The sequence below is a fragment of the Terrapene carolina genome, unplaced genomic scaffold (genome assembly GCF_002925995.2).
Source record: "Terrapene carolina triunguis isolate 2854851 unplaced genomic scaffold, T_m_triunguis-2.0 Scaffold21, whole genome shotgun sequence".
Taxonomy (NCBI): Eukaryota; Metazoa; Chordata; order Testudines; family Emydidae; genus Terrapene; species Terrapene triunguis.
The window spans coordinates 25,164,547-25,182,721 of NW_020664372.1; the positions used below are offsets into that span (position 1 = coordinate 25,164,547).

Here is an 18,175-nt window from a genome sequence, read left to right on the forward strand (position 1 = left end):
TGTTTCTGCTTCATTTGACTTTGGAATGTTTCTGATTTATTCACAAATTTTGAAATTGTATTACTCTTGCCTGACTCTTCCACTTCTTTGTATAAGGTTTGGTAAAACATAGCCCTTGCTTCCAAAATTTCTTTGTGATTGTGCATTTTAAAAAGTGTTTGTGTGTCCTTTAAACAGTGGTTCTCAACAGGGGTATGGGTACTGAATATTCTACACTGAAATACAAGTGCAATATTTATATTACAATTGATTTATATGGTAAAAATGGGAAATTAATGGTGTGCTGTGATATTTTTGTATTTTTATATCTGATTTTGTAAGCAAGTAGTTTTTAAGTGAGCTGAAACTTGGGGGTATGCAAGACAAATCAGCCTCCTGAAAGGGGTACAGTAGTCTGGAAAGGTTGAGAGCCACTGACTTAAAAGAACAGAACTGCAATTCAATTCAAATGGATTGGATTTATAATACATTTTATTTATACTTAATTTTGATCATTCCTTCTCAAAGGCATAATGTCCCAAGTGGGTTTTCAAGTGGCTGAAGACTTTTGGGTGCTTGAATTCTCCATCTGCTGGAGGATTTTGTGTGCATTCTGATGAATTTTAGGGTATGTTCCTGGAAAGATTGAAAGAGAAAAGCCATTATATATCCTGTGACGTTGCACTCCATATATTTTATGGAAATATGCTAATGAGTGTGAATATGATGTAACTGGGGTATGCTTCGTGCAAAAGGTCTCTTGTAAAGTATCATTACAAAGCTCATAATCTACTGAATGTGGTCATCCTATTTGTATGTATGTATCATTCTTGTATCTGAAACTAGAAATATAAAATATAGCTCTGAGGGCCTATTGTAATTATGCAAAGTGTGGCCCATTAATGATGGTTTGGAATCTTGATGGCTCCCATTAACCAGGACAATTGACTGTAGATGGCTCTGTTTTACTTGTAAGTCTTCCTGTATACCTGTGTGCTGGCAAGGGGGTAATGAAGTCTTACAGTGACATGTGATCATGTCACCTGCACTGGAATCAATCTTTAACCTGGTGTTTTTTTCCATTTAGAAGGAGGGGTGAGAACCCAGAGAGGGACAAAGGAGTCCCGCCTTATGCAAAAGATATACAAGTGGGTGGAACAGAACAAAGGGGGCTGCAATCATGAGAAATCCCCTAGCTACCACCTGAGCTGGAACAAGGGCTGTACCAGGGGAAAGGATTGTGCCCAGATTAGGAAGGCGTCCAGTCTGTGATAGAAGCTTATTGAAACATCTGAGGGTGAGGTTTTATCTGTATTCAGTTTTCTTACTGTATTAGGTTTAGACTTGCATGTTTTATTTTATTTTGTTTAGTAATTTACTTTGTTCTGTCTGCTATTACTTGGAACCACTTAAATCCTACTTTCTGTATTTAATAAAATCACCTTTTACTTATTAATTAACCCAGAGTATGAATTAATACTTGCACGGGGGAGGGGGGGAAACAGCTGTGCAGATCTCTCTATCAGTGTTATAGAGGCAAACAATTTATGAGTTTACCCTGTATAAGCTTTATACAGGGTAAAATGGATTTATTTGGGGGTTTGGACCCCATTGGGAGTTGGGCATCTGAGTGTTAAAGACAGAAACACTTCTTAAGTTGCTTTCAGTTAAGTCTGCAGCTTTGGGGCACGTGGTTCAGACCCTGGGTCTGTGTTGGAGAAGACTTGCATGTCTGGCTCAACAAGACAGGGTGCTGGAGTCTCAAGCTGGCAGGGAAAGCGGGGGCAGAAGTAGTCTTGGCACATTAGTTGGCAGCCACAAGGGGGTTTCTGTGATCTAACCCGTCACATATCCCTAGATCTTTCTAGAATGCTTATACCGCACCTGCAGCGTATAAGGTTTTAGCAGGCCCCAGATTAATGAGAAAAAAATGTAAATCAGCTTTGTCAATCCTTTGCTTCTGGCCATCATTTCTAGGCATCTCTTTCGCTCCCCACCCATAGATTTCCCTCTGGCCCTTTCCCCTTCTCATGCCCATTGAGTGGGACTGACTTCCTTTTGACCCACAAAGGATGTAGCTTTCCCAGCCATAGTTACTGACTCTCATCTGTTTTTGAATGGGATTCTCTCCCAGGGAACAGTCAGGTGTGACTGTCAGAGGCATGGGGCCTGAACTGCATTTTAGATGGAGACAGCTGGGCAAGGTACTTGTGTGCTGCTGCTGCTTTTTGTGGACCTATTCCTGGGACACAGATAGAGAAGCAAGTTCCCCAGGGGACTGATTGGCAAAATTCAGGGCAGTCCCAACCAAGGCAGGACTTTTGGCAGCGATGTGTGATTTGTGTCTGGTGGAGTTCCTTCTCACAGAGCAGTTGGGCCTCTGCAGGATGTCAAACTGCTGTTTTCAACGCTGCTGTCAACTTTCATACTGCCAGCAACCAGTTCAGAGCTAGTCTAAGGAGTTCAAGATCCTTCTCATAACAATGGCTCTGCTTTTTAAAAAACAAAGCACAAAGCTCCACGGACACTGGTATTTCAGATGACAAAGATTTCCATTTCCTTCTGGGTTATTAGAGACCTTGTTCAGGTGTTTTTTGAAGAGAAGCTTGACCCTATAGAATGATCAATAGAGTACTTAGCAGACTTCCTTTAATAACTCTCAACTGACAGTCTGATTAAAATTATTGCTATCCAGTCCTCTTGTGTTCTGTACATCCAAGGAGACCTGCAACAAAGATTTGAGTAATGAGATTTGAAATCAAAAGAGGAAAAAACAAAACAAAGGAATATGTCATTTTTCAGATGATGTTTGCTTTCCAAAAGCAGGCTGATTGTGCCCTTTAATTCCTTCATTACACATTCTGTTCTCTTGAGAACACTACCTTTCAGAGTCAAACTTCTCAGCCATCAAAAAGAAGTGTTATCTCAAGAATAATTGTAGTTGGTGTAAAGCAATTTGGATCTGTGGCTGGCAGTCCGCTTGTATTGGACAGTGGTGTTACAAAAAGCCTGATAATGAGAGGTTAGTACCTAATCTGGTGGGTTGGCTTAAAAAAAATTGCTTAGAAGTGGTGGTTAAAGGCATTTTAACTTGGAGCAAGTCAATAGAAATGATGTAGTTGCTAAGTAATGTCTTTCATTTCTGGAAAAAAAAATCTTGTTGAGGTGAAAGTTAATCAATAAGGTAGATACACAGGGTGACATCATCTGTTGCCATGGTTTCTGAACTCAGCAGTCTGTTATCTGCAACTAATATTGATGGTTGCTATGCAGTAAAATCATTGCATATTATTGTTTCACCATTACACAGCTGTTTTAATCTTGGCTAGTACTTCAAAGAGCAAACTGTCTAGTGGTTTAAACATTTTAATAGAAATCCTTGTATTACAACCCTAAAAAAATCTTTAAAATCTACTGCCTAATGAACAACAAGCGTCAGCAGGAAATGAACAAGGTTAACATATTGGTGATTAAACTTCCACAAAGCAGTCGACATTTTCTAGTAAATTAATCTGCAAATTAAATATCTCTGTGGAATTAGTGCTATGACTCATTACATGGCAGCGCATGTAAGAAAAAATGGGTAAGCAGTCAGTCCTCTGGGTGATAAGGTAATCAAATGAATTAAACTTTAGGATGACTCAAGAGCAATCACAGTTTCTCCAACAATATCCTTGTGTGTCATATATCTTATTCTTGTTTTAAACATCTAATCGCTTCCCCTGTGTTGTGCCATTTTGTTATGTTTTCTCCTTTTCTTGAAAATATTTTTACAGAAGCTTATGTTAAATATCAGACATTTGGAATGACTGAAAAGGCAATGAGACATATTTGTCTTGATAGTTGTCAGGTTGAAGCAACAGTGTTTCAAGTCATGTCCTTTAAATCAAATATAATATTTCATTTTTCATATTTCTACTGAACAGACATTAATTTTAGTGGACGGCAGTGTGCTCTTTACTTGATTTATTGGCATTACCTCATGGTGGCTTTTTCTTGTTACTTTCTATTGTTGAAAGCATCTCAGAGGAAATGGTGATAGAAAGGAGACGCTCAGCAAGAGATGGTGGAGGTACTCTAGGGCAGTGGTTTTCAAACTTTTTTCCCCGTGACCCAGTTGAAGAAAATTGTTGATGTCCGTGACCCAACACAATTATATCTTTTGACTAGTGTTTTCATAAAATCATAATATTGCAATACATTCCAGCTTAACCCACTTTATATAACTAGCACTAGACACTAGCCTTAGTAAGCCTATGGTAAGGAGTGTGGGAGGTGGCCCAGGATAGGGCAGAAAGTGGGGTGCGGGGGTGAGGGCTCTGTCTGGGGGTTAGGGCTCTAGGGTGGGCCCAGAGATGAGGGGTTCAGGATGCGGGAGGGGGTCAGGGCTGGGGCAGAGGGTTGGGATGCTGGGGGTGCGGGCTCTGGGATGGGGCCAGGGATGAGGGGTGCAGGCAGGTTGCCCTGGGGCTGGGGCCGGCAGCAGCTAGCTCCGGGGGAAGGGTCCCTCTCTACCCGCTGACAGCAGCAAGCTCCGGGGCTGAGGGAGAGGCCCACAGCAGCCCTGCAAGCCCCAACTTGCTCCCCTCCCCAGTTCCCGCCCACCCCCTACCTCTCTCTTCTTCTGATCCCTGCTGCGTGGCCCTTTAGAGCTGCTGCGTGGCAATGATCATTATAATTTGAATCAGCAAGGTGACCCAGTGCCTGACATTCCGTGACCCAGTACTGGGTCGTGATCCCTACTTTGAAAAACACTGCCCTAGGGTGATGGCAGGGGTGGGGCGGGGAGTGGAAACACAGAAAGTACCCATTTGCGGAGACGTTCCTGGATAAGAGAAGGACTTCCCTGATAGAAAAGGCAGTTTGGTGTGGGGGGGAGAGAGAAAGAGAAGGAAGTCTTAATGGAAGAAATTCTACTCTATTACACCCTGGGGATTTGGCTCAATATCTGTCCTCCCTTTTTCTGCTTCTCAACCTACTCTCCTAATACCTCCCTTCTTCTCTGTCTCTGCAGCTCTTTTCTCTATAACAGTGCCTTCTGTCAGCCTCTTTTTCTTCACAAATGTCTCCTTTGTGGGGTGGCTTCCACTAACACCTTCTCTCTTTCAGGTAATTGTCCCCATAACTATAGTCATTGTATTTTGCAAAGGTATGTCCCAGAGCAGAAACTGTAGAAGGGTTTAACTAGGAAAAGTAAAATGCGCGACTAAAAGTCTGTTTTTTCTAAGAACTATAGCTTGATTAATTCTTCAGTGTAGCTCAGTAGAAATTCGCTCTACTTGCTATATAACAACACAATTACAGCCTTCAAGAAGTCTCGCCTCAAAGCCCTGCTACTGAGAGCAGACAGATGGAGGAGGCGTGCAGTCTTGATGGTGATAGCAGATGTCAACAAGTTAACAATCTGAAAAGCAAAGTAACAGCACAGCAGTGGTTCTTCCCCAAACTTTTTTTAAAAATGGGAAAGATACAATTCAGCACCACTAATCAGCAAGAGCTGCAAAAGACTATCTAACACTGAATCTGTTGAGTAGCACTGAGTGGATTTGTGGAGAGAAGAAAAGTTGTACTTCACTATTAGTCTGTCACAAAGGAAAAGAGTTTATCTCAGATGCCATATGTCAACTGTGCAATTAAGCTTCCAGACACAGTCCCTCTATAAACTATTGCAGGGTGCTAGTCACAAACCACTACTATTAAGGTTGCATAAACACTTTCTATTATAACTCCTAATTTTCACTAGCTTATAACTTTTTGAAACTCTGACCAGTTAGGCTCAAACATTCCTTGTTAGGTCTCTTACCAATCATAATTGTTTAGAATTCTGAGTAAAAGTGCTAGACATTTGTTGAGAGAGGGAGATTTAAAAAAAAAATCCATTCTTCTTGTTATGAAATAAAGCAGATTAAAAAAAGACACAAAATTTCTGTTCAGAAAAAAAGTCTGAGTCAAAGCCACCTAAGTTTAAAAGTTTCAGTTTAGCATGGAAAATAGTCCTTGCTGAATTGAGCAGTGCATGGCTGCTGGGCCAGATTAACTTTCCTGAGGGCCCGGGTCTATTAGATTTTGTGGGGCCCCTATATACAAGCAGTGGCATATTATCACCTAGGCCGACAAGGCCTAGGCCTAGGGCGGCAAATTTGCAGAGGCGGCAAATTTGAGCACCCACGGAGAAGCTCCCCTGCTCCAGCTCGCCTCCTCCGCGAGCGCGCCGCCACGTCCTGTTTCTCTCCCCTCCCTCCCAGCGCTTGCGCCGTGAAACAGACTGCAAAGTAAGGGCTCCAATTGACCTTTAAAGCATTTCAGGGAGGTGCTCACTTGAGCAGATCTATAAATTATACAGAAATCTTTCCTGAACCCCCCCCCCCCCCCCCCCACACACACACACACACTTATGGCCTTCAAACAACCCCCCTCAGCCTCATGGACTCTGGAATCCAGTAAGGGGGGGAGGGTCTTGGAGCTTGAACACCTGCCTGAGCAGAAATGTCTACACTTCTATTTTTAGTTCTGCAGCCCAAGCCCTGTGAGCCTAAATCACTTGACCCAGGGTCTGAGACTTAGTGCTGCAAGTTTTTCTTTGGAGTGAAGACATACCTTAAGAGACACTCGTATATATGTGGCTACTTTCCTAAATATAGAAGCATCTACTCCACTATTTATCATTGTCATGATGGCAGGTCTCTGAGTACTTCCCAGATCAATCTCTGTCTAGATCGTTAAGGTGGTCAGCTTAATGGCTGTCCATCACTGACGATCTTTGGCACCCATGTGATCACCAGCTGCGTAGCGGCATTCTTGGTACACACGCTTCAGAATTTGTTGGTGTTCCATTCTAATAATGTGTCTATACCAGGAAAGCTGCAGAAACTGAACCAGTGCTGGTGGAGGTGGTTGCTGGGTTTGACTTGGTGCTATAGAAATAACACACTTTCTCTAGACTTGTCATTGAAAGCTCGGCTGGGATGACAACAGAAAGTGCTTGTATTAGAGTGGGTAACACAAACGTTTTGTACTCTTAAAATGCAAAGCAGGAAGAATGAGTGCTGTATTAAAAATCTGCAGCCAGAAAGTTACTCAGAATGGTGTGGAGTCTGGAAAGACTGCTTTAGATTTATTAAAGCAATTTTCATTTCATCTGAGGTCTGTGTGATCCAAACAAGCTCTTATCAGGAGCATTTATATCCCTAGCTGGGCACTTCAGCTTTGATATTCTTGAGGCAGTCATGCTGCCAATAACTTTTAATGAGTTGTTTTCAGGCATGTTTTCATTTTTCTGATTGATTTAAAAAAACAAGTGACTTCCTAATCAAAACTATAGCATATAATTATACCTGCTTCCCTACTACTCCAGGGGTCTTTGTTAGGGGATCTGCATCCACTGAACTGTGCGAGAGTGTGTGTCTCTCTTCCATCCAAAGGGCATCTTGTTGAAATGTACTGACTCGATTTACTCACTCATTGGAACTCTACATCATCTGCTGCTTTGATACGTCAGTCTTTGGGTAGTGTTTGGCTGAGGAGGGTTCTCAAATGACTTCCCTGGTTGGGGGGGGGGTAAGAAATTCCAAAAGTGTTGGAGGAGAATAGAGAAAACTCACAAAAGGAGATGGTGCACAGAGGGGTAAGTTAAAGGACAGTAGAAAAGAGTAAATCTTTTACTTTTTTTAAGTCTTCTAAATACCATATTCATTTTAACTAAGTAAAGAGGCACATTCCACAGTTGGACAAAAACTGCAAAATTAGACTTCTGTCATGAATTTTTTATTTCTGGTCCGCAGACTCTGACTCATAGAGTAATTGGGCCCTCCCCACAGAATAAGTTTGATACCCCAAGTCTATTTCTTACGTAGCCCTTCACTATTTCTTTTTCAGAACATAATTTTCACTTTCTGTTTATTATGATAAAACTTTAATGCAGGATTTGAAGCTCACATCTTTACTTTCTAATTTTGCACACTCATTTAAGAGGAGCTGGATGTAGACTTTGGTGTTCCAAGTGTGTTACAGAAAAAAAGTGTGATCAGTGAATGAATTTTAAAAGGAAGGCAATCTTCTCTCCACCACCTCTTAAAAAATTAACCAAGCCAATTTGCAGTGCTGTGCACGTGAGAGAATCCTTCTTGACCCTTGTAGCTATTGATCTGAGTCCTGAAGCATCTCAGGTTTCCAGATGAAAGGTGCTTGCTATAGGGGATAGGAAGAACCTTTTCCCCATGTGAAGCATTGCACAGTTGATTAGGTGCATTATGGGGAGATTTCACTTTCCTCTGAGCCATACTGTATGGGCCACTGCCAGAGTCAGGATACCAGGCCAGTTATGTGGTCTTATATAAGCACATGTGCCCATCATTGCAGCATCAAGCATAGCATAGATATCAGTGACAATCTGATGTGTTGTGATGAATACTATGTGTCTCATTCACACTGGACGTACAAGCAAGGACCTGCAAACCAGATTTGGAGATCTGATGTTCTTTACTGCAGGAGGGATTATTTACACCCAAGAGTCGAATCACATTTTGCATGCAGCAGTTGAACTCCCCAGACTGAGCAGCCGGCACTGGTTGTGCGATCCGTTTTTCCTTACTGACATAACGCAACTCTCTGAATCTCAAACTACAGGGTGAAAATCCCTGAGTGTCACAAATCTTCAAGCACAGCAAAGCCTTTGAAACAAACTGAACTCTGCGGAAGCATGTTCATGAAATATTTGCAAAATGGGAAAACTATTCCTTGTTCCAACATGTCAGGAGAGAGTACAGATGACATTGTTTACAAGTTGCCGGCGGAAAGCTACCTCCCAGTTGTCCAGAATCTGCATAAAGAAATAAGTCCCAGTTTTTCATCTCTCAGATGAGATGAGCCAGACATTCAACTGTTTAAAGAACCTTTTTTGCTCAGTATAGGGGAAATGTTGCTATGTTCTAAGCATCCTGAAGGGATAGAATTGAAAAGCAGGATTCAGTAAACACATTTAGCATGTTTTGCACTTCTTTTCCCAGAAATTCAACAGCTGAACTTGTTATCTTTCACAAAGAAAAATAACAGTTCACGTCCATATTGTGATTTATGCTGAATAAGTAAAAGCAGCAGGGCAAGATTTCTACCTAGTCCATGGAAGAATGGTAGGAGGGAGCCGTAACTTCTGCCTGGACCTAAGGGGTAAGGGGTTGTGACCTCCTGGGTAAAGGGATAACGATTTAGTTCTTTCCCTTTGTTTGCAAGTGTAACCTACATGGGGGGAGGCAAGCTGTGTTACTTTACTTACCAGTTCTGTACTACAGAACTCCTCTATCTGACTTAAAGTATTTGCACAGACCACTAATTCATATCCTTCTTGGGAGACTACCGCTGGATTTTCTATAGGAATCCTCTAAATACTAAAGTGAAAATTATAACAGGATTCACTTCCTTTTCTTCTTAGGAATCCAGTACCAGGCTTTACCATAAGCAGTTACATGCACCCACAATTAGCAGTTTCCAATTCCTCTTACTGAATAACACTCCAAAGATAAACTGCTACAGCACAGCAGTTACAATGCTCTCTAGCTAGAGTTGCATCACTAACTAGAGATTTGTTGTCTTCCTTTAAAATGAAGAATGGAGCATTCTAGCAGCTCAGCTTACTGGTTCATAGAAATAGCAAATTTTAATGAATATTAAAAAATATTTCTTTAAAGCAAATAAAGAAGTTATAAATATGAGTGCTTGCAACCAGAAATTTGATTCTAAGCATTATGGTTATCCAGCCAGGAAGCATAAACAGTAACATGCTCATATCAAAACTAACAATTAAAGTTTCCGTGCAACGTTCCAAAAGTATACGTTGCATTTTTTCTCATTTCTGTGGGCCAAATTCTGAAGTAGTTCTTCAGTGTTCTACCCTTCTGCAAACTCAACTCCCATTTATGCAATAGCAGTACATCAGCAGTATTGCCAACTCTAAATGTTCAAAAATCATGTCAGAATCAGGCCCCTCCAAGATCATGAGCTTTAAAAAAGGTGCTTTTCTCCCCCCCCCCCATTACTTTGCTTTCAAGATTTCAGGGTGGACTCACATCACTTCAAGCTTTTCTCTAAAACCACGAGAGCTAGAAATTTACTTTTTATCTGGGATTTAGGACCACCTGCTAGCACTACAATGGCTTTAAAATCATGAAAGTGGGCAAAACAGCAGAGTAAAAGCTGCTAAGGAACTTCAGGGCTTGTCTATGTGGAAGCAATCTTTAGCCTGCTGAGAGCAAATGCTAGGGGCTAGATTGAGACAGACTTTATCTTGCAGATCTGTTCAGGGGTGGGGTATGCAAGGAGCCTACCTGCTGGCAAAGCCTTCACAACGTCCTGTCATAATTGCCGCCCCAGCACTTGCAGGGTCTTTGCCTTTGGTGAACCCCTGGGGTGAACAGTGCCCCAGTGATGGCAAGGAGGTGGGGCCGTGGTCCTACTCACACACTAACTGGTAGAGTGAGCTGGCCATACCAAGAGGCAGAATGCTGCTTTATCTTAAAGGCATGACCCCTCTTCAAGGGACCATCTCCTATTTTACACCATCCTTAAGGTACTATTCCTCCCCATAGCATGGTATGGTTCCACCACAAGTCCGGCTTGGGCCAGAAGCTAATTTTGCCATTTGGTTTCAAATGCTTTACATAAAGCCAAATTAATCATTTTGTTTCTTGTTCTTGTATAAAATGCCCGAATTCACAATAAAATGCACAGAGAAAATGTGTGCTGCTATGGAAAGGGAAAGGAGATATTTCTGAAGGAAGAAAAGTTTTTTATTTACTGTTCACTTTTACCTTGGTTGCTCTGTTCTGAACCTTTCTGGTGTTTTTGCAGACAATAAAAGGGAAGAAATCTGTTTTTCTACAAATTATGTAGTTCTAGCACACTGTTTTGAAATCAAAATTGCCTGTACGAAAGGAAGGTTCAATCACCCTCTGTAGGCAGCTAAAAATTGCTTCAAATTCATGATGCTAATGGTCACAGCAAATTGCATGAGGGGGCAGATTTAATATCACACTAGGCACTGCTCACTTTAGTTATTCTTTTTACAAGCACTGGCTGGACAATAGGAAATGAAAGTGTGTATAGTAAGTGGTGAGTAAAATTAAAAGGGCTGCATATTGGAAGCTATTCAGTTTTCAGCCAGTACTTCCTCAGGTAAAACTCCTATTGACGACAGTGGGAGTTTTGTCTGAGTGAGGAAAGCAGGATTTTATAGAAATTACATAAAGAATGATTGACTGTCAGTGCTTGGAAATATTAGGCTCCTAGGCCGGTAAATATGCCTGTGTAATTATCCTGGTATTCTTGGGTTTGGACCCTTGTCCCTCACAAATAGATATTGGATATGTTAAGCTTTTTAATAAAGCCTCCTTGATCTGCAGTTACTGTACAGCTCAAAAAAAAATTAGCCACCCCTGTGTAAGAAGAGGCAATGGAAGCCACTTGATATTAAACATCTGGAGTCAAGTTGTTTCTCTTTAGTCTCACAAGGTGTAGTGCTTGCTTTCCTGGGTGAAAAGGTGCAGACTATTATAGTCCTCAAGTGTTTAATTGTTTCTATATGCCCTGGAATTTTAAAGAGAGTTTCGGATGTATTTGGTAGTAGCTTTTCTTCTATAATCAGGTTGCTATGGTAAACCTATTATTCTAGTCAAAGAAAGAGTATGTAAGTAAAGTGCTGATCTCTTTGGTTTCATGTGAGCCTCTAATTACTCTCGAACAGATTGAGTTTGTACTGCATGTATGGTTATCACAATAAGAAGTAAGAGAATAAGGTCATAGAGAGTGTGCCTGCTGTTATTTCTGTGCAGATGCATTTGATAAAATAGTACTATGGCTTGGATTATCTCACTCTGGGTTCGGAAAATGCTCTCTGCTGATTTTTCTGGGGAGGCATCTTTTATGTGGTGATTTGAAATTTAGTCCTCCTCAGCATGCTAATCTTTCTTTCCTTCTGCCTGTCTACCTCAGGAATTGGCTGTCTTCAGGATTATTTATTTATTTGTTTGTTTATAAATGTGAAATTTGCTTGAGGTTACTTGAGTACACCCCAGTTGAGCAGGGGAAGAAAGCATTCAAAACCTCAGATCCAACGATCATTCTGGTTCTTTGAGATGTAAACTAAAAATTAAAATCAAGTCACTGCTCTAGCAACACAGCGCCATCTTTACTAATGTAGTCAAAAAGGTAGAAAGGAGTTACATTATATGACACAAGATTCTGGAACTATTTGTAAAAGAGGGGAAATGCATGAGTTAATTTGTGTAAGATTCTTATTTGTCACCACAATAAAAATATTCTTTTTAAATGTACCTTTTAAAATATTTCAAAATCACAGCAATACATATTTGATACAACTCTTAACCTTTAAGAGTTCAAAATAGCTTTTGGTAAAATTTCCCTAAGGTACTTTTAATATGTCTACACAGCATTTTGGAGCCAGCAGGTGTGAACCTCCCAGCCCAGGCCGAGAGATGTGGACTAGCATGGCTCATGCAAGTACTCTAAAAACAGCTCTATAGACAGTGCTTGGAAGTTGTGGCTTGGGCTGGAGCTCGGGCTCTGAAGCCTAGGGGTGCGGGTGGGCTTCAGAGCTTGAGATGCAACTTCAAAGTGCTGTCTATAGAGCTGTTTGTAGAACACCAGTGCGAGCCCTGCTAGCCCAAGTCTGTCGACTTGAGCTGGGTTACTCACTCCCCCTGGCTCCATAATGCTATATAGACATACCCTAAGGGACTTAGGAGGCTGTGTCCCAAATTATGTTTAATTAGTTTGTTTTTTTTAAGAGCAGAAAAACTGGTTAAGTAGAAATTTCCAAATGAAATCCATTAGGAGATCCCATCCATTATGATAGTCTTTTCTTACATGGCAACTTACTATATTTCCAGAGGCCCCTGCCTCAGTCAGTGTTCATGAGGTTATTGGGGAAGAGCATCTCTTGGAGCTTGGCTGGCTCCATTATCCCTTCCAACTTCATGGAGTCCCAGTATAGAGAGGACTGGTGAGGCTGGAAGAATATTGCAGAGGTTGCATTTCACCCTGCTGTGTCCTTCAAACCCAGATCTGCAGGCACAGTCTCACCTCTGTTTAAGAAAGAGGGCAGGTCATAGGAGCATTAATTCTTTACCTTCCTGTTTGGCATTTGTACCAAAGTGCTACTAGTATCCCATACTAGAAAGCTTTTCTGGGCCACTCTGTAAATTACTTTTCTAGATGATTTCATTTTAATTGCATCCACATCTGGTGTTCATACCACACATACCAAATGTTTGAATTAGTTTGGAGAGTTAATTATGTAGGGAAACATATACCATAGTTCAGCTATGCAAAGGTAGGGGCTATAACGTGATACAATTCCCATTAATACTGGCAAGAATAAAACTGGAAAGAAGATTAATGCCATTCCCACCAGCATCATGACATTATTTTGTTTTCAACAGTTTTTCTTTCTTACAAGTGTTCACACTTCAGCTGACACAGACTGACTTGTGCTTTATGTCTTTGTAGGAGCAGAACATTTCCCCCCCGTTTTTTATTCATTAAATCTTGATGATGTTGTGACCCTAACAACTGTTTTTTCTCACAGGGAAATGTGAATGTGGCCAGTGCACTTGTTTCCCTCCAGGAGATAACAGAGTTCATGGTAAAACCTGCGAATGTGATGATCGACAGTGTGAAGATATGGATGGCAATGTCTGTGGGGGTATGTATTCCTTTCAATAAGCAATAATTCTGTATGGATTTGTGGCTTTCCCTATTTCCCCTGATTTTGTTACAAAAGAGCATTAATGGAAACTAACCACAGCAGTAGATGGTAGTACATTTATATCTTAAAAAGAAGAAATAACAACAATCCCACAACTGAATATTTTAATTAATAATCAAAATGTCTGTCTTTAACAGTGAGGCAGATTACATGTGCCCAGTAACATTTTATACTGTGCTGAAGTTCTTACATAGATATCATCAAAATGTATCAGAAATCTGTACAGATATTTAAAGAAAAACTATGGAAGAAATGATCATATTTTCACTTTTTAACTTTATGATTGAAGACTTACCAATGGTATCACATTTTCCTTTTTTCTTTTTTTAAGTTAGCAATGCTCAGCAATGTGTTAAGTGGCTTTAGCAGCTGATATTCAAGGACAATTGTGTTTAGTATCATCTGGTACACTACAGCAATCCCACCATGTTCAATGGCCCCACCAGCTCTCACAAACTAAGCATCATTAGATTGGGTTGATATTTGGCAGAGCTCTTCTCCCAATCAATATTGACCCAATGGTCCAGCACAGCATTAAGAGCCATTTTGCCGAAGAAGGTATCTTTTAAATTAGACATGAAAAACAGTGTCTCTACTGATCACTTGTGGTCATTTCATAAATAAATTAAAGATCCAATAGCATTCTTCATAAGAGTGGAACTGTTAAATACAGCTGATGTCCAGTACATTCTACCACCTGCCTACTTCACTTTCCCTGCATAAGCTGAACGCATCATGTGTGCCCCTAAATAGTTTTGTAATGTGTCGTGTTGTTGTGCATCATTAACAGTTCACACATATGCCCACCGAAGTTCCTTCAGTGGTGCATAAAGTGACCATTGGTGTATTGGAAGGGACTTTGGGATTTTTTGGGATGAAAGGTACTATAGATCATTATCATTAATATAGACGGCTCAAATTATCAGCAAAAGCAAGGAATCAGAATTTATTTCCTAAATCTTACAGAATCTAAGCACACTGCAGATTTTGTACTATATCACAGCTATAAATAAATTCTTTATTCTTATGTCAGCTATATGGAAACTGTCATTGATTGATTTTTCTGTAGTGGAGAATAACATTATGCAGTACTTCAAATTAGTTTTATAGAGAGACACAATATTTTGAAAGCAATTGTGATAATGTTGCTCTAAAGGTTGCTATTCTATTTGACTGATTTTTCTGAAATGACTCTATGATTTTAATTGTGATTAGGATGAACACAGACACATTTTAGGATATAGCTTTCTTATTTTCATGCATAAAAATTTTATACACAAATGTATGGGGGCGAGGGGGAGAAAATATTGGTGTGAAGGTGTTGATCTACAGAAAGTAGTTATTTGAGAAAATTGTAGTTAAAATCTGGTTGTCAGTAAAAAATAGCCTAAACAGGAGTTAATTAAATTAAATATCCACTCAATAAAATATGCATCAAAAAAGTAATTTGACTGTCATCTGTTTGTGAAAGAAGGGAGAAAGCAGAAGTTAAGAGAACGGAAAAGGTCAGTCTTATTGAATGCGATACATATATCAAAAACAAAACTAAGCATCTTCTTATGACTAGAATACCCAGTCTATTCATAATCAGCCAGTGTCTTGGTGATAATACTAAGTAAATTGAATGCCCTCAGAATTCATAGAAAAACATTATCAATACTCCTTCTTAGAGCTGACACAGCTACCATATTAACTTTTATCTTTGACTGGAGAACGTTATATCTCTCTCATGAATTCTCATATGACGAAAGAAGAATAGTAATCGGACAGAGTCACCTGACCATTCTCGTTGTGCAAGGGATTACATTAAATCTGTACTATTATCTGAACAAATCCTAATTTTTCCTTCGGTCTAAACAGTTCTATGTAATGGGAGCACCAGAGATGAATCTATTAATTAAATAATCTATGTTTTGATTTATTTTGACTTAAAGAAAAACAGGTAAGAATACAAAAGCTTATAAAAGTACAAACCCAGTGTAAAGTTGAATCTAAATCTTAGCTCAACTTTTCGGTTTTTATTTGAACTGGTAACTTAATCATTAATGTTTTGTCCCCAAATGAATAAGATTTACTCTTATGGATCACTGGGAGTATACTGAGAAATGATACAACTACATTTGCACCCTCCAATACATTGTTTTGTAATTACAGACATTTCTCTTCTCCTGACATGGGTGGCCAGACCAAGCTCTAAAGGATAAGAAAATGTTATTTTCTGTATAAAATAAGCTTTTTTCTAGTTTCTGCTGCTCTTAATATAATTTTTATATCATTGAAACAATCCAAGTGCCAAAAGCCTTCTCTGAACTGCCCTTAGCTGGGATTCTGTAGCAGCATTCAGTGCATAGAGGATTGTCCTATAAGTTTATCTGAAAGTACTTGGTTAGAACCTTACCAACAAAATCAAGTGTAATGCACTGTACTCTCCTTGAGCCTGGTTTCCTAGTCTGCACTTGTTCTGTTTTCCTCATTAGCCACTATGTGAGTTTCAAGTTTCTTTTTTAGACTTCACCAGCCACATTTAGGTCTTTCTGCTTATACTTATTTATTTTTCTTTGATCTTATTCCTTCTCTGAGAATGAAGAGTCTCTGGCTCACGTCTGATCATTTCTGGAATCAGAGACCTGACATGTCCTAGAAGGGACAGGGTAGCACTTAATTTCAGCAGAGGGATCTGTATGGTCCTGGGAACCAGCAATACACCAGTGAAAGGCTGGAAGGAGATGGCAAAGTGGGTGTCTGCTGCAGCTGTCTTGTTGGCCATGACTTAGTAGTAGGAGTAGAAATTGCAAGTCAAACATAGCTGGATGCACTGTCAGAGCTCTTCTACTCTCTTGAAACAAACAAGTTTTTCTCAAGTATAAATGAAGGGTATATCCTTTCTAACGGAGGAATTATGGGACTTTTCTGGCTATTCAAATTCCTAGGATTTTTTTCAGCAATTCACTGGATTTGAAACCTGAGAGTACTGACTAGTTAATTAGAGCATCGCAAATTTCTCATGAGGATGTAGCCTAATCATTTCTGAACTGTATGATGTTGGGGAAAGGTGTTGATTGAGCTAAAAGAGAATTACTCAGTTTATTATTTGGAGTAAATATTTACATTCTGTGTTTTTTGGACTATCCAAATTCTATCTAAAACATATTTTTAAGCCAGCAATGGGGTTTCCTATAGCCATACTTCTAATATTTTAAAAGCATGAGTAGGTTTAAAGAAGGAAGGGAAATAAACACCTGATCCTGACATTATGTGGGAAGTTACTATTGAAATTCAACATTTCCCTTTTTGTCCTTCCGTCTTGCAATGCGCTGGCTAATGGTTTACATGCAGTTCCTTCTGCTGGATCGATCGTCAGACATGCTCAAGTGTCTGCTATCAGGAGTTCAAATGGTCGGGGGCTGTATTTTTGGAGCAGACGGATGAGAGCTCTGTCACTACTTCCTGCTTTAAGGGCTTGTCTAAACATAAAACACTTTAACTCTACTGGAACATTTAGAGCAGAACAACACCCCTAGGCTGGATGCAGTTATACTGGTATGAGTTTATATCCGTATAGCTTAGTCCTGTGTGGGAAGGGACTAAACTATGCTAGCATAAGGCACCGATATACTGATATAACTACATCCACACTAGGGGCTGTACAGCTGTAACTATTGTGATTAAATAACACACAAAATACCCTGTCTGAAATAATTATACTGGCACAACAACTGTATGTAGACCAGACCTAAGTTTGTATGGTGACAACTGAATTCTTGGATTCATTAGTCTTTTCCTTGTTCCCCTTTATTTTCTTTACAGGCCCTCAGCCTGTGTGTTAATGAACCTGTAAAATATACCATTATTGCCATATTATTTATATCCTAATTATAGTCAAACTTTGACTGAAGAATTTATATTAATTTTTAAATAATATAAATTATATTAATTGGATATTATTTATATTAATATTAGAATAATACATATTCATGGCATATTTTAAATAAGACATACAAATGTGTCTCTACCTTAATGGGCACTGTTTGTGTTCACCTACTCTGGCTTGATTTTATAGAAGAAATTCTCTGCAGAAACTCTATGCACAGCCCACAGCCCATTAGCTGATGAGCTCTATTATTGCCCTCTGCCTTCAAAAGTTCAACCTTTTCTAGCACTTTTTTGGTTCTGGTGCTAATGAAGCCATAGAATAACTTGTTCGGAAAACTAAGACTGAAAGTGAACTCTTGGACAAGCTGGCTGTGTGGTTTAAAAAAATAAACAGCAGCTAAAATATGATTGTGATAAGAATTGCAAAACTACAAAATTAATTGATTTATTACTGTCTCCTTTATGAGATGTGGCAGAGAGGTTTATAGATTCATAGATCCTAGGACTGGAAGGGACCTCGAGAGGTCATCGAGTCCAGTCCCCTGC

General features: G+C 39.8%; 1 protein-coding gene across 1 annotated transcript in view; it reads left to right on the forward strand.

Moving 5' to 3' along the window:
* Positions 1 to 18,175, forward strand: part of ITGBL1 (integrin subunit beta like 1) — a 193,984-nt gene that overhangs the window by 158,706 nt on the left and 17,103 nt on the right. The window contains exon 7 of the mRNA XM_026656898.2: positions 13,577 to 13,693. Coding sequence (XP_026512683.1) covers positions 13,577 to 13,693 — 117 coding nt within the window. The remainder of the gene's footprint in view (positions 1 to 13,576; positions 13,694 to 18,175) is intronic.